At 40.8% G+C, this 22,300-nt stretch overlaps 1 protein-coding gene across 9 annotated transcripts in view; it reads left to right on the forward strand.

Annotated features, from left to right (window-relative positions):
* ATL2 (atlastin GTPase 2) overlaps positions 1-21,465 on the forward strand; it is an 86,661-nt gene extending 65,196 nt beyond the window's left edge. For 3 of the 9 annotated variants that reach the window (XM_024927673.5, XM_034952955.4, XM_034952957.4), the window contains exons 7-14: positions 28-120; positions 2,827-2,965; positions 3,765-3,892; positions 15,222-15,278; positions 16,227-16,298; positions 16,980-17,411; positions 18,857-18,871; positions 18,967-21,465. In XM_024927673.5, coding sequence (XP_024783441.1) covers positions 28-120; positions 2,827-2,965; positions 3,765-3,892; positions 15,222-15,278; positions 16,227-16,298; positions 16,980-17,411; positions 18,857-18,871; positions 18,967-19,074 — 1,044 coding nt within the window. In that variant the 3' untranslated portion in view covers positions 19,075-21,465. The remainder of the gene's footprint in view (positions 1-27; positions 121-2,826; positions 2,966-3,764; positions 3,893-15,221; positions 15,279-16,226; positions 16,299-16,979; positions 17,412-18,856; positions 18,872-18,966) is intronic. The other 6 variants (XM_055108043.2, XM_055108042.2, XM_055108045.2 and 3 more) reach the window with 2 other exon arrangements.
* The last annotated feature ends 835 nt before the right edge of the window (positions 21,466-22,300 follow it).

Consider the following 22,300-nt stretch of genomic DNA (forward strand, 5'->3'; position numbering starts at 1 on the left):
AACAATTTTTATTTTTTCTGTGTATAGACATTAATGTTTTTGATTCGAGATTGGAGCTATCCTTATGAACATTCATATGGTTTGGAAGGTGGAAAGCAATTTCTTGAAAAGAGATTACAGGTAAGACCCTAATGCTTAAAGAGGAGAACATAAGCACCAAGCTAGGCAAACGGGTGGGCTGTCCGGACTGCTGGTCACATTACCAGTATTTACGTGTCGTTGGAATAAAGTATTCCAGGTTAGCCCAAGTGACTCTGTTTGTAATTGATGAAAAGTAAAGTGGTTGCATTCCTACCAAAGAAGACAGTGCCCTTGAATCAGAATTAAGGATCATGATCCTTTATTCCTAAAGGTAGCCCCCCATGGAAGTACTTGTGTATTAGTCTGTTCTCACACAGCATAAAGAACTACTTGAGACTGGGTAATTTATGAAGAAAAGAGGTTTAATTGACTCACAGTTCCACAGGCTTAACAGGAAGCATGACTGGGAGGCCTCAGGAAACTTACAATCATGGCGGATGGTGAAGGGGAAAGCAAGCACCTTCTTTTTTTTTTTTTTTTTTTTTTTTTAGACAGTCTCACACTATTGCCTGGGCTGGAGTGCAATGGCACAATCTTGGCTCACTGCAACCTCCGCTTCCCGGGTTCAAGCGATTCTCCTGCCTCAGCCTCCCGTAGCTGGGATTACAGGCGCCTGCCACCACGCCTGGCATATTTTTTGTATTTTTTAGCAGAGATGGGGTTTCACCATGTTGGCCAGGCTGGTCTTGAACTCCTGACCTTGTGATCGGCCTACCTCGGCCTCCCAAAGTGCTGGGATTACAGGCATGAGCCACCGCACCCAGCCAGCAAGCACCTTCTTCACAAGATGGCAGGAGAGAGAGAGAGAGTGAAGGGGGAAGTGCCACATACTTTTTAACAACCAGATCTCGTGATAACTCACTCACTGTTAAAAGAACAGCAAGGGGGAATTCTGCGCCCATGAATCACCTCCAACCAGGCCCCTCCCCCGACACATGGGCATTACAATTTGAGATGAGATTTGGATGGGGACATAGAGCCAAACCATATCAGTTTGGGAAACCTGCAGGTCAGATACTTACAGGCTACCCATCTCACACACACAAAGGATACATAAAGACCCCTTTATTCATAAGTAGGAGGGTGCTGTCTTTCATTGATAAGATTTTATTTGTCTATGGTAGTGATGCATTTGGTTTCTCAACCGCATTAAAGACTTGGGGTATGATATAATTTTCTTTTAGTTTTAAAATGAGATGAAAACCAATTCAACATTCTTAGATTATTTGAAAGGCATTTCCAGACCCCACTTTTGGAAATAATTTGAGTCATGAGCATTTTCTGTTTCTGGTTGGTTCAGAAGAAATTAACACAAAGCACAATAGACATACTAACTAAACTCAGAATTATGTAACTCAAAGACAAGAAGGTTTTTTAACTTTTTATTGAAAGGTTATACATATATTCAGAAAATTGCTCAAATCATAAGTGTGTAGCTTGATGAATTTGTAAAAAATGAACATAGCCATTTAGCCAGCACCTAGAAGCACCCACCTCCATACACCAACCTTCCCCCAAAACCCTCTACCACTATCCTGACTTCTCACAGGCTTTGTTTTTGTACTTTATATGGATGGAATCACATGCAGAATGTATTTGAGTCTAGCTTTTTTTTACCCAATATTATGTTCCTGAGGTTAATCCATGTTGCATATAGTTTAATTTATTTATTCTCATTGCTGTATAGTATCTATTGAATGAATAGACAACAGTTTTTCCATTCTGCTGTTGATGGGAGATTTAGGTAGTTTCCAGGTTTTAATTATAAATAGCGCATATTTTGTTAAAATTGTTTTCCAGAAGAGTGTTTAGGAGACTGTGTGAGTTATATTGGGATAAATGAGTAATTATCTAAAATTTTTCTAAGTTTAAGATTTTTTTCCCCCTAATACATGGCAGTTTCCCTTCTCAAAATTCTGGTAACCAGCATAAATCATAAATAATCATGTAGAGAGGGACCTGAAATTCTAACACATTTCTGAGGTCTTTGTACTGCACTGTAATTTTTTTTATCTTAGCTTTTACTTTGCTCAGGGGCTAAACTTTTTATTTGTAGGCAAATTTATACTTTTTTTTGTTTTGTTCTGTTTTGTTGCTGTTGTAAGTACTTTAAAGGTAAATTCTTAATTTATTTACTGGTGTATAAGTCACAGCCATAATTTGTTATTTGGTTATTAGATACTGTGATTAAGTACCTTATTTGTAGTTTTTCCTGTTCCAGGCAGCTTACTTGGGAAAAACATCTTTTGTGGTTTAAGAAAATGTGGGGTTGGCTGGGTGCGGTGGCTCATGCCTGTAATCCCAGCCCTTTGGGAGGCCGAGGCGGGTGGATCACCTGAGGTTGGAAGTTCAAGATCAGCCTGACCAACCCTGTCTCTACTAAAAATACAAAATTAGCCGGGCATGGTGGTGCACGCCTGTAATCCCAGCTACTCGGGAGGCTGAGGCAGGAGAATCACTTGAACCTGGGAGGCGGAGGTTGCGGTGAGCCGAGATTGCACCATTGCACTCCAGCCTGGGCAACAAGAGCGAAACTCTGTCTTTTTTTAAAAAAAAAAAAAAAGTGGGGTCTTAACAAAGTGGTCAGAAATGGGCCTTCGTAATTTTTTGTATTGTCAAAAAAGACTCCTTAGGAGTACCATCTGAGTTAAGTGTGCATAGTGTGCATGCGAGTCTGTGTGCGTTTTCTTTAAAAAAATTTTCTTTCTGCTGTTTACAATTTCACCTGTCTCTCTCCGCCCTCAGGTAAAACAAAATCAACATGAAGAGCTTCAGAATGTAAGGAAGCACATACACAATTGTTTCTCAAATCTTGGTTGCTTCCTTTTGCCACATCCTGGTCTTAAAGTTGCAACTAATCCTAGTTTTGATGGGAGATTGAAAGGTGGGAATTACCATTCTTGCTAAAATCTGAACTTATTTATTAGAGGTGGAAAGTTTTTTAAGAATATACATGACGCCTTAAATGTCCTGTCTTATACTGGAGAATGTTTGGATGCATTGTTCATTTTGTGGTTGTAATGCTCTGTGTTGTTTCTCTAGCATTCCATTGATTTGTTTGCAGCTGTCTAGCATATTGATTAACCTATTTTATAATGTCTGTTGCTCAGCACTGATGTCCTGAAAATTCTGAAGGCTGAGAGCATTTCTTTTCAATTGATTGCAGTCTGCTAAAAGGCTTTATCATTTTATTATATTGATGAAATCAGATATAAGTGTCTGTTTCAGGAGTGATAGTACAGTTTATGTATGTTGTAGGATTATTTTGAGTGTGTTGGCAAAACATTTGGGGATTGACAAAACTTTTACAGTATGGCTGGTAAAACAAAATGTAGTAAAATTTAATACAATTTTATGAATTGTTTGCCTCTTGAAAAGGACATTTTCGTTAATACTAAATGTGAAATTTGTCTTGGTAGTCCACAAATTTATTGATGTTTTATTTGTTATTTGAACTGGCAGTGTTACTAGGGGGTTGGGGAAAATGGGCTAGTAGAGTAAGGGGGATTATATTTTTTCCTATGAGATATGGCATGTTGGATGAGCTTTTTTTAAAAAAATGAACCCGCTTCAGTAATAGATACTATGTATTCTTATTTCATAAAACAGAATTTTATGAAATCGTACCAGTGGGGACCTAATTTTTTTTGGACTAATATGTTGCTCAATTTTTTGTTTTCTAGATATTGATGAAGACTTTAAACGAGAGCTTCGAAATCTGGTTCCATTGCTGCTTGCCCCTGAAAATTTGGTAGAAAAAGAGATAAGTGGATCTAAAGTCACTTGTAGAGATCTTGTAGAATATTTTAAGGTAGGTGAGCTCTTAAACAGCTTTGTCTAAGATAGAAAGGTAGTTGACTTAAAACTCATCTGTATGTATAAGAAATTCCTTGTCTTTATTTTAAAACAAAAAAGAGTAAGATTTGTAATTTATCTTTCTGCCTTGAATTAGATGTATCTGTATTTAAGGATATTTAAAAGATTATAGCAGATTTCTGTCTCCTAGACAGTGGTTTAATTTATTTACAGAATTATCTTACTTTTTCTCCATCTCAGATATGGAGAGAACAAGCCATTCATCATACTCTAATACTACTCTGTCATTAGTGAATGATAATAGGAATGGAAAGCATAATTTTACATCCTAACTTCTCACAAAAACACTCCCTCAGAGTTCTGAGGACTTGATAAGAACAGCTGAAAGTATTTATATTGGTTCAAGTAAAGTACTCTTAGGTTTTTTTTTTTCCCTCTGTTCTTCTCTAGTCTTTATGTTCTTCTCTAGTCTTTATAGCTTGCCTGCCAGAACAAGACCTCTGTGGAAGGTTGTATTATTTGTAGTAGTTTTAACTAAGAGTGTATTTTGTTCACTTATTGGATACTTGATAGTTACTCTCATATTATCTTTGTTTAGTTATGAATGAATTTTTTAAAATTTATTTTTACTTTTAATTTTTAATTTTTGTGGGTACGTAGTATGTATACTTATGGGGTACATGAGATATTTTTGATACAGGCATACAATGTCTAATAATCATATTAGAGTAAATAGGGTGTCCATCACCTCAAGCATGTATCCCTTCCTTATGTTACAGACAATCCAGTTATACTCTTTGTTATTTTAAAATGTATAGTAAGTTATTATTTACTGTAACTATATTGTTATGCTATCAAATACTAGATCTTATTCTAACTATATTTTTGTACCCATTAACCATCTCTGCCTCCCCTCCACCCTCTGACTACCTTTCCTAGACTCTAGTAACCATCTTTCTAGTACTCTCTATCTCATGAGTTCAGTTGTTTAAATTTTTAGCTCCCACAAATAAGTGAGAACATGTGAAGTTTGTTTTTTCTGTGCCTGGCTTATTTCACTTAACATAAAGTCCTCCAGTTCCACCATGTTGTTGCAAATGACAGGATCTCATTCTTTTATATGGATGAGTAGTACTTCATCGTGTATATGTACCACATTTCTTTATCCATTTGTATATTGATAGACACAGGTTGCTTCCAAATTGTAGCTGTAGTGACTAGTGCTGCAGTAAACATGAAAGTGCAGATGTATCTTCTATATACTGATTTTTTTTCTTTTGGGCATATACCTAGCAGCAGCATTGCTGGATCATATGGTCGTTTTATTTTTAGTCTTTTGAGGAAACCCCAAACTGTTATCCATAGTGGTTGTACTAATTTACTTTTCTGCCAACAGTGTACGAGGATTCCCTTTTCTCTACATCCTTGCCAACATTTGTTATTGCCTGTCTTTTGGATAAAAACAATTTTAAATGGAGGAAGATGATATCTTTCTGTAGTTTTGATTTGCATTTCTCTGATGATCAGTGATGTTTTCATATCCTGTATCCCATTTGGTTTTTTATTTATTTATTTATTTATTTATTTTTATTGATCATTCTTGGGTGTTTCTCACAGAGGGGGATTTGGCAGGGTCATAGGACAATAGTGGAGGGAGGGTCAGCAGATAAACAAGTGAACAAAGGTCTCTGGTTTTCCTATGCAGAGGACCCTGCGGCCTTCCACAGTGTTTGTGTCCCTGGGTACTTGAGATTAGGGAGTGGTGATGACTCTTAACGAGCATGCTGCCTTCAAGCATCTGTTTAACAAAGCACATCTTGCACCACCCTTAATCCATTTAACCCTGAGTGGACACAGCACATGTTTCAGAGAGCACAGAGTTGGGGGTAAGGTCACCGATCAACAGGATCACAAGGCAGAAGAATTTTTCCTAGTACAGAACAAAATGAAAAGTCTCCCGTGTCTACCTCCCTCTACACAGACATGGCAAACATCCGATCTCTCAGTCCCTTCCCCGCCTTTCCCCTGCTTCTATTCCACAAAGCCGCCATTGTCATCATGGCCCGTTCCCAATGAGCTGCCGGGTACACCTCCCAGATGGGGCGGTGGCCAGGCAGAGGGGCTCCTCACTTCCCAGTAGGGGCGGCTGGGCAGAGGCGCCCCTCACCTCCCGGACGGGGCGGCTGGCCGGGCGGGGGGCTAACCCCCCCCACCTCCCTCCCGGTCGGGGCGGCTGGCCTGGCGGGGGCTGACCCCCCCACCTCCCTCCTGGACGGGGTGGCTGGCCGGGCAGAGGGGCTCCTCACTTCCCAGTAGGGGCGGCCGGGCAGAGGCGCCCCTCACCTCCTGGACGGGGCGGCTGGCCAGGCAGGGGGCTGACCCCCCCACCTCCCTCCCAGATGGGGCGGCTGGCTGGGCGGGGGGCTGACCCCCCCCACCTCCTTCCCGGACGGGGCGGCTGGCCGGGCAGAGGGGCTCCTCACTTCCCAGTAGGGGTGGCCGGGCAGAGGGGCCCTTACCTCCCGGATGGGGCGGCTGGCCGGGCAGGGGGCTGACCCCCCACCACCTCCCTCCCGGACAGGGCGGCTGGCCGGGCAGAGGGGCTCCTCACTTCCCAGTAGGGGCGGCCGGGCAGAGGCGCCCCTCACCTCCCAGACGGGGAGGCTGGCTGGGCGGGGGGCTGACCCCCCCACCTCCCTCCCGGACGGGGCGACTGGCCGGGCGGGGGGCTGACCCCCCCACCTCCCTCCCAGATGGTGCGGCTGACCCCCCCCACCTCCCTCCCGGACGGGGCGGCTGGCCGGGTTGGGGGCTGACCCCCCCACCTCCCTCCCGGACGGGGCGGCTGGCCTGGTGGGGGCTGACCCCCACCTCCTTCCTGGATGGGGTGGCTGCCGGGCAGAGACGCTCCTCACTTCCCAGACGGGGTGGCTGCCGGGCGGAGGGGCTCCTCACTTCTCATATGGGGTGGTTGCCAGGCGGAGGGTCTCCTCACTTCTCAGACGGGGCGGCTGGGCAGAGATGCTCCTCACCTCCCAGACGGGGTCGCGGCCGGGTAGAGGCGCTCCTCACTTCCCAGATGGGGCGGCGGGGCAGAGGCGCTCCCCACATCTCAGACGATGGGCGGCTGGGCAGAGACATTTCTCACTTCCTAGATGGGATGGCGGCCGGGAAGAGGCGCTCCTCACTTCCTAGATGGGATGGCGGCCGGGCAGAGACGCTCCTCACTTTCCAGACTGGGTAGCCAGGCAGAGGGGCTCCTCACGTCCCAGACGATGGGCGGCCAGGCAGAGACGCTCCTCACTTCCCAGATGGGGTGGCGGCCGGGCAGAGGCTGCAATCTCGGCACTTTGGGAGGCCAAGGCAGGCGGCTGGGAGGTGGAGGTTGTAGCGAGCCGAGATCACGCCACTGCACTCCAGCCTGGGCACCATTGAGCACTGAGAGAACCAGACTCCGTCTGCAATCCCGGCACCTCGGGAGGCCGAGGCTGGCAGATCACTCGCAGTTAGGAGCTGGAGACCAGCCCGGCCAACACAGCGAAACCCCTTCTCCACCAAAAAAATACGAAAACCAGTCAGGTGTGGTGGTGCGCGCCTGCAATCGCAGGCACTCGGCAGGCTGAGGCAGGAGAATCAGGCAGGCTGAGGCAGGAGAATCAGGCAGGGAGGCTGCAGTGAGCCGAGATGGCAGCAGTACAGTCCAGCTTCGGCTCGGCATCAGTGGGAGACCGTGGAAATAGAGGGAGAGGGAGACCGTGGGGAGAGGGAGAGGAGGGAGAGGGAGAGGGCCCATTTGTTTGTCATCTTTTGAGAAATGTCTGTTCAGATCTTTTGCCCGTTTTTTGATCAGATCATTTGATTTTTTTTTTCTTTTCCCTATAGAGTTGTTTGAACTCCTTATATATTCTGGTTACTAATCCCTTATCAGACTAGTAGTTTGCAAATATTTTCTCCCAGTCTGTGGGTTGCGTCTTCACTTTTCTGATGTGCAAAAGCTTTTTAACTTGATATGATCCCATTCGTTTATTTTTGCTTTGGTTGCCTGTGCTTGTAGGGTATTACTGAAGAAATCTTTTCCCAGACCAGACCAATTTCCTGGAGGGTTTCCCCAATGTTTTCTTCTTTTTTTCTTTTTGAAATGGAGCCTTGCTCTGTTGCCCAGGCTGGACTGCAGTGGCGTGATCTCGGCTTGCTGTAACGTCCGCCTCCCGGGTTCAAGCAATTCGCCTGGCCTCAGCCTGGGCGACAGAGCAAGGCTCCATTTCAAAAAAAAAAAAAAAAAGAAAAGAAAAAAAAGAAGAAAACATTGGGGAAACCCTCCAGGACATTGGTCTGGGAAAAGATTTCTTCAGTAATACCCTGCAAGCACATTATCAAGTTAAAAAGTTTTGCACATCAAAAAAGTAGCTGGGATTACAGGCAGCTGCCACCATGCCTAGCTGATTTTTGTATTTTTAGTAGAGACAGGGTTTCACCATGTTGGCCAGGCTGGTCTCGAACTCCTAATCTCAGGTGATCTGCCTGCCTCTGCCTCCCAAAGTGCTGGGATTACAGGTGTGAGCCATCATACCTGGCCACCAATGTGTTCTTTTAGTAGTTTCATAGTTTGGGTCTTAGGTTTAAGTCTTTAATCCATTTTGATTTGATTTTTGTATATGGCCAGAGATGCGGTCTAGTTTCATTCCTCTGCATGTGGATATTCAGTTTTCCCAGCACCATTTATTGAAGCCACTGTCATTTTCTCAAGGTTTGTACTGAAGTACAACTTTCAGTACTGTGTAGAATAGCAGTGGTGAAAGTGGGTATCCTTGTTTTGTTTCAGATCTTAAAGGAAAGGCTTTCAATTTTTTCCCAGTTCAGTAAGATACTAGCTGTGGGTCTGTTGTATACAGCTTTTATTGTGTTGAGATCTGTTTCTTCTGTACCTTTTGAAGATTTTTACCATGAAGGGATGTTGAATTTTATCCAGTGCTTTTTCAGCATCAATTGAAATGGTCATATGGTTTTTGTTCTTCATTCTGGTGATAACGATGTATCACAGTCATTGATTGATTGATTGATTGGTGTATGTTGAACTGTCGTTGCATCCCTGCCTGACCCTAGGTGATGATGAATGATCTTTTTAATGTGTTGTTGAATTCAGTTTGCTAGTATTTTGTTGAGGATTTTAGCAACAATGTTCATCAGGGATATTGGCCTGTAATTTTTTGCTGAGTCTTTGTCTGGTTTTGGTATCAGGGTAATACTGGCCTTGTAGTATTGGTTTGGAAATATTCCCTCCTCCTCTGGTTTTTGGAATAGTTGAGTAGGATTGGTATTAGTTCTTTAAATGTTTGATAAAATTCAGCAATGAAGCCATTAGCTTTCGGGCTTTTCTTTGTTGGGAGACTTTTTATTATGGCTTTGATCTCGTTACTTGTTATTGGTCTGTACGGGTTTTAGATTTCTTCATGGATCAATCTTGGTAGGTTGTATATGTCTAGGAATTGATACATTTCTTCTAGGCTTTCCCATTTATTGGCATATAGTTGTTCATGGTAGCCTCTAATGATCCTTTGGATTTCTGTGGTATCAGTTGCAATGTCTCCTTTTTCATCTCTGATTTTATTTATTTGGGTCATCTCTTTTTTTCTTAGTGTGGCTAAAGGTTTGTTGACTTTGTTTATCTTTTTAAAAAATCAATTTTTTGCTTCATTGACCTTTTGTATTGTTTTTATTTCAATTTCGCTAACTTCTTCTAATTTTGGGTTTAGTTTGCTCTTCCTTTTCTGTTTTTTTAAGATGTATGGTTAGGTTGTTTATTTGAAGTGTTTCCTCTTTTTTGATGTAGGCACTTATTACCATATAGTTTCTTAGTACTGCTTAACGCTGTATCCCATATATTTGGTATGTTGTGTTTCCATTTTCATTTGTTTCAAGAATGTGTTTATTTCTTTCTTAATTTCTTCACGGGTCTAGTGGTCATTCAAGAGCCTATTGTATTAATATAATTTCCATGTGTTTGTATAGTTTCCAACATTCCTCGTTATTGATTTTATTCCATTGTAGTCAGAGAAGATACTTGATATAATTTCAATTTTTTTGATTTTTTTTTTTTTTTGAGACCAAGTTTTGCTGTTTTGCCCAGGCTGGAGTGCAGTGGAGCAATCTCGGCTCACTGCAACCTCTACCTCCCAGGTTCAAGTGATTCTCCTGCCTCAGTCTCCCGAGTAGCTGAGACTACAGTAACGCACCACCGTGCCTAGCTAATTTTTGTATTTTTAGTAGAGATGGGGTTTCACCATGTTGGCCAGGCTGGTCTCAAACTCCTGACCTCAAGTGGTCCACCTGCCCTCAAGTGGTCCACCTGCCTTGGCCTCCCAAAGTGCTGGGATTACAGGCATGAGCTACTGCGCCCGGTCCTCTTTCTTTAGTTTCTAATAATACTTGCTTTATATATCTGGATGCTCCAGTGTTGGGTGCTTATATATTTACAATTGTTATATCCTCTTGCTGAATTGATCCCTTTATCATTATATAATGACCTTCTTTGGCTGATATAAATGTAGCTTCTTCTGCTCTTTTTTTTGGTTTCCATTTGCATGGAGTATCTTTTTCCATACCTTTATTTTCAGTCTCTGTGTCTTTATAGATGAAGTGTGTATCACCATTTTTTAAAATCCATTCAGCCACTCTGTGCCTTTTAATTGGAGAGTTTAGCCCATTTACACTCAATGTTACTGATAAGTAAGGAGTTAACCTCTGTCATTTTGTTACTGTTTTCTGGTGGTTTTGTGGTCTTCCTACCTGCCTGTCTTCCTTTTAGTGAAGGTGATTTTCTCTGGTGGTATGTTTTAATTTCTTTTTATTTTTTGTGTATCTGTTGTATGTCTTTTGAGGTTACCATGAGGTTTGCAACTATAATGTATTTATTTTAAACTGATAACACTGATTGCCTAAACAAACTAAATAACAAGGAAAGAGAAAACTAATAAAAATTCTACACTTTAACTTCATCCCCCCACTTTTTAAACTTTTCGTTATTTCTATTGATAGTATACTGTCTATGTCTGGAAAAGTTGTGGTTGTTAATATTTTTTATAGGTTCGTCTTTTAGTCTTTCTACTCAGGATATGAGTAGTTTACACACCACAATTAGTGTTAATAATATTCTGTTTTTCTGTGTATTTACTATTCCCAGTGAGTTTTGGACCTTCAAATTATTTCTTATTGCTCATTAAAATCCTTTTCTTTCAGATTGAAGAACTCTCTTTAACATTTATTGTAGGACAGGTCTGATGTTGATAAAATTCCTCAGCTTTTGTTTGAGGAAGTCTTTATTTCTCCTTCATGTTTGAAGTATTTTCACTGGATATACTATTCTAGGAAAAATGTTTTTTTGCTTCAGCACTTTATGTCATACTGCTCTCTCCTGGCCTGTGAGGTTTCCACTGAGAAGTCTACTCCCAGATGTGTTGGAACTCTTTTGTATGTTGTTTGTTTCTTTTCTCTTGATGCATTTAGAATCCATTCGTGCTTGTTGTTGTTGTTGTTGTTTAATAGAAATGGGGCCTTGCTATGTTTAACAGGCTGGTCTCCAACTCCTGGCCTCAAGTGATCCTCCCATCTCAGCCTCCCAAGGTGCTGAGATTACAGGTGTGAGCCACCGTGCCTGGCCTGTTGTTGTTTTTAATAGAGACGTCATTTCTCTACGTTGTCCAGGCTGGTCTTGAACTCCAGGGTCAGGCAGTTCCCCCACCTTGACCTCCCAAAGTGCTGGGATTACAGGCATGAGCCACCATGCCCAGCCAGGATCCATTCTTTACCCTTGACCTTTGGGAGTTTGCTTGGTACATGTCTTGAGGTAGTCTTATTTGGGTCAAGTCTGCTTGGTGTTCTATAATCTTTTGTTCTTAAATATTGGTATCTAGGTTTGGGTAGTTCTTTGTTATTGCTTTGTATAAACTTTCTACCCCTGTCTCTTTAGCTACTCCTCTTTAAGGCAATGAACTCTTAGATTTGCCCTTTTGGGGCTATTTTCTAGATCTTGTAGGCATGCTTCATTCTTTTTCATTCTTTTTTCTTTTGTCTCAGCTGTGTATTTTCAAATAGCCTGTCTCCAAGCTGACTAATTCTTCTGCTTGTTCAGGTCTTGTGTTAAGCTCTGAGGCTGGGTGAGGTGGCTCATGCCTGTAGTCCTAGCACTTTGGGAGGCTGAGGTGGGCAGATCACTTGAGACCAGTCTGGGTAACATGGTGAAACCTTGTCTCTACAAAAAATACAAAAATTAGCCAGGCATGATGGTGCATGCGTGTAGTCCCAGCTACTTGGGACACTGAGGTAGGAGGATCCTTTGAGCCTGGGATGCAGAGGTTGCAGTGAGCCAGGATTGCACCATTGCACTCCAGTCTGGGAGACAGAGCAAAACCCTGTCTCAAAAAAATAAAATAAACAAGAGGTTTGGATGCATTCTTCAGTATGTCAGTTGCATTTTTCGGATCCAGGATTTCTGCTTTATTCTTTATAATTATTTCAGTCTCTTTGTTCACTTTATCTGAAAGGATTCTGAATTCCTTCTCTGTGTTATCTTGAATTTCTTTGAGTTTCCTCAAAACTGCTATTTTGAATTCTCTGAAAGGTCAGTTATCTCTGTCTCTCCAGGATTGGTCACTGGTGCTTTATTTCAGTTTGTTTAGTGAGGTCATGTTTTCTTGGATGGTCTTGATGCTTGTGAATATTTGTTGGTGTCTGGACATTGAAGAGTTAGGTATTTGTTATAGTCTTTGCAGTCTGGGCTTGTTTGTACCTGTCATCCTTGGGAAGGCTTTCTAACTATTTGAAGGGACTTGGGTGTTGTGATCTTGGTCACTGCAGCTGTATCTGCATTAGGGACATTTCAAGCCCATAATGCTGTGGCTTTTGCAGATTTGTAGAGGTACTGCCTTGGTGCTCTTGGGTAAGATCCAGGAGAATTCCCTGGATTACCAGGCAGAGACTCTTGTTCTCTTCCATTACTTTCTCCCAAACAAATGGAGTCTCTGTCTCTGTGTTGAGCTGCCTGGAGCTGGGGGAGGGGGTGACACAAGCACCATTGTGGCCACCATCCCTGGGACTTCACTGGGTCAGACCTGAAGCCAGCACAGCAATGGGTCTTGCCCAAGGCCCATTGTGACTATTATGTGGTTATTGCCTGTGGTCAGTCAAGGCCCAGAGGTTCTACAATCAGCAGGTGGCAAATCTAGCAAGTTCCCTCTGGCCTTGGGTGGGTCCAGAGATGCTCTCTGGTGATCCACCTGCCTTGGCCTCCCAAATTGCTGGGATTACAGGTGTGAGCCACTGCACCTGGCCTTTGTCTCCTTTACTCAAGCAGAAGGAGACTCTCCTCATAGCCACAACATCTGGGAATGTGCTGGGTCACACCTGAAGCCAACACATTTCTGAATCTCACCCAAGGCCCATAGTGAGTACTGCCTGGCTACCACTACTGCTTATTCAGAGCCCAGAGGCTCTTGAGTCAGCAGGTGATGAACCCTGCCAGGACTTGGTCATACCCTTCAAGACAGTGGGTTCCCTTCCAGCCCAGGGTGTGTTTAGAAATCTTGTCTGGGAACTGGGGACTGAAACTGGGGCCTTAGGGCTCTCTCTGCCTTATGCCGCATTCTACTTTGGCTGAGCTGGTATCCAAATTGCAAGACAAAGTCCTCTTTACTCTCCCCTCTCCTCTCCTCAAGCAGAAGGAAAGACTCTCTCTCAGAGCTGTGAACTACACTGCCTGAGCTTGTGTAGGGGGAGTGACACAAGCAGTCCCTTGGCTGCCCCAGCTGGTGTCTTACTATATCATATGCACCCCAGGTCCACTGGCTCTGAGCCCAGCCCAGCACCAGGACCTGCCCAGGAATTGCAGTCCTTGTGGCCTAGACGGCCTTTCAAGTTTATTCAGGACCTCAGAGCACTGTAGCCCATGGTGGCAGGACTGGCTGCCTAGGGCTGGTCTAAATTCTTCCTCCATGGGTGCTGGCTGAGTTCTTTCCACTGTGGCAGGGCAGCGCTGAGTTTCAATGCAAAAATTCCACAGTCACTGCTTTCGCCTTCCCTAAGCACATAGATTGTCTCTCCACACCATGTGGTTGCTGCTGAGAGGATGGGGGAGGGGTGGTGTAGGTGATTCAAGACTGTTTTTCACATCCTCTTCAGTGCCTCTTTCAGTGATCTGAAGTTAAAACCAGGTACTGTGATTGCTCGCCTGATTTTTGGTTCTTATGAAGGTGGTTTTTTATGTAGATAGTTGTCAATTTGATATTCCTTGGAGGTGGTGATCACTGGAGGCTTCTATTTGGCCATCTTGCTCTGCCTCCTTCCCAGTTATGAATGAATCTTGTCAGTGGAAAGTTGAGATGAGCCAGGCACGGTGGCTCATGCCTGTAATCCCAGCACTTTGGGAGGCTGAAGTGGGCGAATCACCTGAGGTCGGGAGTTCGAGACCAGCCTGGCCAACATGGTGAAACCCCGTCTCTCCTAAAAATACAAAATTAGCTGGACGTGGTGGCGCATGCCTGTAATCCCAGCTACTCGGGAGGCTGAGGCAGGACAGTTGCTTGAACCCAGGAGGTGGAGGTTGTGGTGAGCTGAGGTCGTGCCGTTGCACTGCAGCCTGGGCAATAAGAGCGAAATTCCTTCTCAAAAAAAAAAAAGAAAAAGTTGAGATGAAAGACCCTATATGGACTTCTAACAAACTCTTATGTTTTCCTTCTTACTCTTAAACCACAAATTAGTTTGTTTGTTTGTTTTTTTTTCCTTCTTGAGCTGAAATACAATTTAAGCTGGTCAAAGTAAAATACTGGATAAAATTGTTTCTTCAGCTGGATGTGGTGGCACACACCTTGTAGTTTCAGCCACTTGGAAAACTGAGGCAGGAGGATCACTTGAGCCCAGGAATTCGAGGTTGCAGTAAGCTGTGATCATCCCACTGCACTCCAGCCTCAGTGTCAGGGTGAGACCCCATCTCTAAAGAAAGAGAAAAAAAAGTTTTTTAAAAATATTAAAACACTGGCAATAGGGGGTAATTGTGAATTTCTTTTCATAAAGAAGATGGCATTTTATATCTAACTTTGAGTTATAACTTTTATGTTATATTTGTTATAGAAATACCTAGGATATTATTTAGCAGCATATAATTTAATAATATTGAGAATAGGGTTAACTTTGTTGGAATAAGGTGATTTTTAAAGCCTAGAATTTACTTTTAATGGTGTTAATTATTTTTATATTTAATGACTTTTCTTTCTTTGGGGATGTGGAGCCAAATTGCATAATCCGTCAGTCTAACAAATCTTCTCCCTTTTTAGGCTTACATCAAAATCTATCAAGGAGAAGAACTTCCACATCCAAAGTCCATGCTTCAGGTAGAGAGAGTGAGAGCGTGATATGTGTTGTACATATACTTATTTATGAGGGAGAATAAAAATCTTTGCTTTAGAGAGAAATGCTGAAAATGGGGGGTGCTTTTTTGCATGCAAATACATTTTGCTTAAGGCCGTATGTGTCGTGGGTCCTAAGGTTTCATACAATTTTTTTTTTGTAACTGCAGATTGTAGGCCTTCCATGTGTCCAGGCCACCAGAAATAAGAGTCCTCAGTACCTTCTCTTCATATGCTCAAAGTATAGGAAAATTTCTATTTGATAAGATGGCTTAATGTGGGCCTCTCTGAACTAAGATGCTTCTATTCTGAGTCTTTGACAATGAATGTTGTTTGGAATAAGTCTTATTTTTATTTGGTGTTAATGATTTAGAGCTACTTCTAGTGAATATAGTCTCATTTCTTTTTCTGTCTTTCAAATGGTGTTCTTTTGGGACAGTGTCATTTTAACCCATTCATATTTTAAAACATTTACTACTTTAGGCTATTTTTCCGTTTTATAGTAGATTAAACAGTATTTGCTGATAAAACTTCGTGCACTAAGTTTTGTGGGTTTGAAAATGTCTTGTATAATATTGATTATGAGAGAGAGAACCATATGGGTAATTCTCGATTCCTAACACCTGGCGATCCACATATTTTAGGGTTATATCTATTTATCTTTATCCATTTCCTGAGCATATGTGGTGTTTTCTACAGACACACTTTAACATCAACCTAAGCAAAACAAAATCAGGCAGGCAGTCCTATTAGAACTACACTTACCATTATATCCTTTATACCAATGTTCCCTTGCATAGGAAAGAAAAACTGGAAGTTACTTTCTCTGGTTCATTTTCAGACTTGTTTATTGTACATAACTTATTGTGTTAATCAGAATTTTTAGAGTCATAGAGTATTTTTTGCATAATAATGGCATATTTTATTTTTTAGGCAACAGCTGAAGCTAATAATCTTGCTGCAGTAGCAGGAGCAAGAGATACCTATTGTAAAAGTATGGAACAGGTTTGTACCTAAAATTTAAATTTGATGCTGGAGTGAGAAGATTTTTAAATTTTTTAAAAAAAATTAAAAAAAAATTTTTTAAATAATTGAGCTAATTTGTGCAGCTTATGGTACATTATTCCCTAATTCCCCTTTATGGTCTTTGCTGGAAATAAACTATAAGAAAATAATTCACATTATTAGAGAGCAGAATTTGAGTTAGTAAATTATTATATAAACTCTACTGAAATATCTTCTGACAAATGTGTGATTCAGAGTGCTGTTATTAGTGACTTCTGATGTTAGTAGCATTAGTTTAAGGCCAGTAGCAGTTTCTGTACTTGCTTGCTCAAACATTAAAATATCTTTTTGGGGCATTATCATCTTTTACCCGTTCTCTTGCCAGCAATTTTGTGTGCTATTATGGTATATGATGGTCAAGTGAAGGCAGATACAGAGCACAGTGTAAAATTTTTTTGTCTTCAGTTTCAGTTAGTCATATTTGGAAAATGATTTTGCTTGAGTAGGTTCAACATATAAACAATAACTAGATTATGATAACCTGTGAGGTATTGTAAGTGAGTTTAAAACTGACTCAATCATGTAAGTGGTTTGACTTTCTGAGACTAAAAACTATGAACAGGAACTTCTTTCAAGTGTTAATCATTTCTAGCATGTAATACTGTAATTCTGTCTGTCCAGGTATGTGGAGGGGACAAGCCTTACATTGCACCTTCAGATCTGGAGCGAAAACACTTGGATCTCAAGGAAGTGGCGATAAAACAATTTCGTTCAGTAAAAAAGATGGGTGGAGATGAGTTCTGCCGTCGTTATCAGGACCAGCTTGAAGCTGAAATTGAAGAAACCTATGCAAATTTTATAAAGCACAATGATGGCAAAAATATCTTCTATGCTGCTCGTACCCCAGCCACACTGTTTGCGGTCATGTTTGCTATGTATATAATCTCAGGACTGACTGGCTTCATTGGCCTAAACTCTATAGCTGTCTTGTGTAACCTTGTCATGGGGTTAGCACTGATATTTCTTTGTACTTGGGCATATGTTAAATACTCTGGGGAGTTCAGAGAAATTGGAACAATGATTGATCAGATTGCTGAAACACTATGGGAACAGGTTGGTATCTATCTTTTGGTTTTTTAGTGACTAATCTTATTTTCCTGTGACTTTCCATCCTTTGCAGTATTTGTACTCCGACTTCGCCTTCATGTGAGGAATGTCAAAAGGATGTCTTCTGTTTTGTTCAGATGTAGAATCTTTATGAATTGAAGATTTTTTCTTTAAAGTTATAATTTTAATGTACTTCAGTTAGCCTAAATCTGTACTATCCTCTGGATAGATTCTTAGTTGTAGGCCTGATTATATCAGACGGTGGGCAGGGTCAGAGTCTGTAATGATTTTTTTCTTTGAGGAAAGAAAATATAAACAATGAATGATTTTCAAGGTAAGGAAAAGAAGTTTGGAAGTGGTGCTTTCGGAAAGCAAAAGAAGTTTCTTCCTAATATTGGCAAGCAGCAATGCAGGAGAAATGCTGGATGGTAGACAGGTCTTCATTGCCTTCCATGAAGATGGTAGTGATTTCCTGATGTACTATGAGGAACAATCCCGTAGGGATTTCTTACCGAGGAAACTTTGACCTTTGTGTTATGGAAATATTAATTAGTAAAGCAAAGCGCCATGAACAGAGAACCATGCTCCGTCGTAATCTTTTACCTCGAACCAGAATTCAAAGCCCCAGGCTGTGAACTCTTGCCTGCAAGTATCTGCTAAGGAAAGCCATTTTGTGTATCTGCCTCCGGTGTGCTGGAATTACCTGTGGACCGCTTATGGATGTCATTAAGATGATCTTCGTGAAATACTTGAACATCATGTCAAGGACCAGAATGAAAGCTACAGTTATTAATGACGAACACTATAATAGGCATTTGAGATGCCATTTTTGGGCTCATGAAATATTGAGCTTATTTTGAAGATCTAGGATATGCAGGTCCATGTTTGTTTTGGCTATAAACTTGAAGACTGAAGAAGCAGACCATTTTTTTGAAGAAAGTTGATTGGATATTGACTTTTCTTGTAATGATGTTATTTTATAAAGTGACCCACTATATTAATTTGGATTTTGTGTTTACTCTTTAGAGAAATGCTCTATTCAGATCCGATTGGGAAGTTTATGTTTGGATATTTATTCTATTTAAATTTTTATCTCAATCTCACTACTTGATGTTTCTTTGATATCTTCTAATAGAAGATGGATGCAAAGCTATCGCAACTTCACTTTTAAGAGAAAATTAGCTATTTTAAAATTTTGGATCATTATTTTCTGCAATATAATTTTCAATAATTGTACAATATCTTCTTTTGAGAAATATTCATCTCTTAAACAGCATTGATTCTAGGATTTTGGAGGTACCATTATTACAAAACAATTAAATGGAAGAATCTAAAGTGTATAAAATCATTTTCAGTATAGTTTAGGTAAGGTAATCAGCTAGTCAGAGATCTGTGCTGTGTCAACAAACCTTGTCTAAATTTCTTTGCATTTCTCTTTTCTTTTGCTTCAGAGGAGTCCCAGGAAGGTGAGAAACCTACAGTCTCAAATTCTTGTAGTCTTAAACTCTTTAGCTTCGAGGCACTCTGATTCATTCTCCTAACAAATCACTTCATGTTTTAGGTGTTTTCCAAACTGTTTGAAGTTACTAGACGTCGAATGGTTCACCGTGCTCTTTCATCAGCACAGCGACAGAGACTGTCATCCAACAATAACAAGAAGAAAAATTAGACAGTATTTTTAACCTTTTTCTCTATCTGAAGTGTTCACACTTACACATGTAGGACAATAAGCAGGACCGTCTGGGCCGGTCTGCATAAATGCTGTATACATACCAGATTTGATGCTGCATATAGGGTATGGAATTGCACATCCATCTCATAGGAATTGTAAATGGTTTGAATAAGAGGAAAGTAATTTTTGTTGCATTATAAAATGTCTAGTAGCATCATAAGTTTTTTTGAGAGAAGCATCTTTTTATTTCCCATATTCCTGGTTATTTTCATCATTGCTTTGAATTGAATTTTTATATCTATTTTTATATGTAACTCTTTTTTTACCTCATGTTTTTGTTTGTTTTGCACATTTCTCATACCACAGGTATTGAAGCCCCTGGGTGATAATTTGATGGAGGAAAACATAAGGCAGTCTGTAACAAACTCTATCAAAGCAGGCCTGACTGACCAGGTGTCTCATCATGCCAGATTAAAGACAGACTGACAGTTCATCTCCTCACGGACTCCACTCTCTTTTTTTTTCATGCTTGCTGTACAATGAGAACTCAAATAAAAATAAACCAAAGTTTACAATCAACTGTAGAAGTAGTTAGTGTAACTGGCTTCACAGATGGCTGCCACAGAGTGTGAAGATTGTTTGTTAGTTTTAAGCATTCTTTTAATGGCTCCTAAGACATGCAGATGGACTGAGGAGCATTGGTTAATCATGCACCTTTGTGCCATGTTTAATTCTTTTATTTCTTTTTACTTAATCTAATGTTAGTGAATTTGTCTTATGTAAAAGGATATTTCAGGGAAATATTTTCAGAAATCTATTTAGAGTCTCTTTAACACAGTGTCCCATTGAAATTTTAATTTTTAGAGAATTTATGAATCACTGTTTCAAGAACCAGATTGGAAAGACAATGAAGCCTTTATTGAGCCACTACATTAAAAGTATATATTGCTTTACTGCCTTCAATACCAGTATTACATAAATGCATGTATCGGAAACTTCACAGAAATTACATGACAACTCTTGTAGCTAAGAAAGTAATTCTGAGGTGTACATTTGTCTTGCCTTTTTAAATTTATAAACTTGCCCTAAAAGGAGATGCATATCTGGGAAACTGAACTGTCTTTTTGCAGTTTAGCCTTCATGTACATAAAATATGCCATTAATTTTATCGGGGAAGAAATTCCATCCAAAAATGTTGCCTACAGCTATGAGTTAAGAGTGTCTGTACAGTGTGTAGCTTTTATTTTCTAAAATCACAGATAGGGCATGTATATGACTTATAAATATATAAATACGATTTTGTATTAAAAGTTTTGTAGTTTATGGCAAAATCTGGTCCTGTGGTAGGCTAAATAAGTACAGTCCCTGTGAAAGGAATGTTTGTGGTTCATGTCAGTGTGTGAATGCATAGACAATTTGAAGTTTTTGATATATTTGTGATATTTATCTTGAGCACTGCAATCTCACCCCCCTCCAAGGGAATTCAATGGGAATGTTTATTGTGACTTTGTCCTCTGTTGCATTTTAAAGTTATTTCCTGTAATTTATTTTCAGTACATAATTAAAAATTTGTTGTATATATAAAATGAAACTTGTGATTCTTTTTTAAGGAATTTTTCAAGTATGTATTCCACTTCATAAACCATATTTGTTTATAATGAAAAGAGCATGAGCAGGAAACACCCCAGTTGAGAGCTCTAAGGCGTTGTACCTCAAAGCTAAGCTTGTAAAAAGTTACTTTTCTGTGTCTGTCTCTATAAGGGAAAACCTATGATTAGCCTAGTTGTAGATGGGGATTATTAATTTCTTTCTCTCTGTCTCTCTTTTTTTTTTTTTTTTTGGTGGTATATGTAAGGCTAGCATTTTTTCAGTACTTTTGTGGTCTTCTTTGTGAACACCGATTAAAGTACCTAGTTTTGTTTGTTTCTTTTTTGAGACGGAGTCTCTCTCTGTCACCCAGGCTGGAGTGCAGTGGTGCGATCTTGGCTCACTGCAACCTCCACCTCCTGGGTTCAAGTGATTTCTCCCGCCTCAGCCTCCTGAGTAGCTGGGACTACAGGTGCGTGCCACCATGCCCGGCTAATGTTTTCTATTTTAAGTAGAGATGGGGTTTCACCGTTTTAGCCAGGATGGTCTCAATCGCCTGACCTTGTGATCCGCCTGCCTTGGCCTCCCAGAGTGTTAGGATTACAGGCGTGAGCCACCGCGCCCGGCCCTTAGTTTGCTTTTTAAGCGAAGAGAATGCAGGTGTTGAGTTGCATGTGTGAAAACTCTGAATTTACTTTGGTTGATACATCTTCGCTCCCACTCCCATTCAGATTCTGTTTTTATATGGATTGTATTTGTTTTCATCTGTATTAAATTGCTAACTTATCTGTTCTTAAAGAATCCACCTGAAAAGTGTCTTTTTATTTCTTCTGCCACCCTGTTTTATGAATGCTGTGGACTGTTTTTTATGAATGAAAAAATAATTTGTTGTATAATAGCAGATTTTCTGAAATTAAAGACAGCTTACCTTTAAAAAGTTATAAAATCTAGACCACTGGCTTTCTTACATTTCTTATCGGAAAAGAGTGCTTTCCTCAAAGAAGACAATTCTCTACAGGATTTCAGTCCATTTCACACTTTTAAGCTTTAGCCTAAACATTCATGTCCTGGATTCCCTCCTTTCCTCTAACTTGACCAGAATGGATCTGCGCATCTCAGGTTTTTTCCATTCGTGTCATAGTCGTGGAGTGAGGATGAAAATTAGCTTGAGTTGCTGTGCCTCTGGTAGCCATCTTCTCACTTGGCCAGAGATTACTCATCAAATGACTATTGTACTTGGATTCTGTTGGGAGCCTCTGCCATAAAGAGAATGCAACTTTGGGGAGTCTTCCAGTTATTGGTTCCTGTCAAAGCTAGATTGGGGGTTTCCCAAGCAGCACAGAGAATTGCTCCCTTACCTTCTCTACTGAAGTCTTAGATCCTAGGAAATCCTGTCTTTCAGATTTGCATTTTGCTGGAAGTAAGACCGAGGAATTGAGCTACCCTTAATGTACTCAGTGAAATACAACTTTTATGTCCTTTTAGGATTGTGAAATCTGCAGCCAAATGTATCAGCTGAATAGGTCCAAACTGCCTAGAGATACACATGAAAGGGCTTAGGGGAGGGAAGTCACAGCCTTTGCATAGCTCAATAAGGCACCTCCATACATATGTTAGTACTCTCCATACTCATGGC

Source organism: Pan paniscus, chromosome 12, assembly GCF_029289425.2.
Source record: "Pan paniscus chromosome 12, NHGRI_mPanPan1-v2.0_pri, whole genome shotgun sequence".
NCBI lineage: Eukaryota > Metazoa > Chordata > Mammalia > Primates > Hominidae > Pan > Pan paniscus.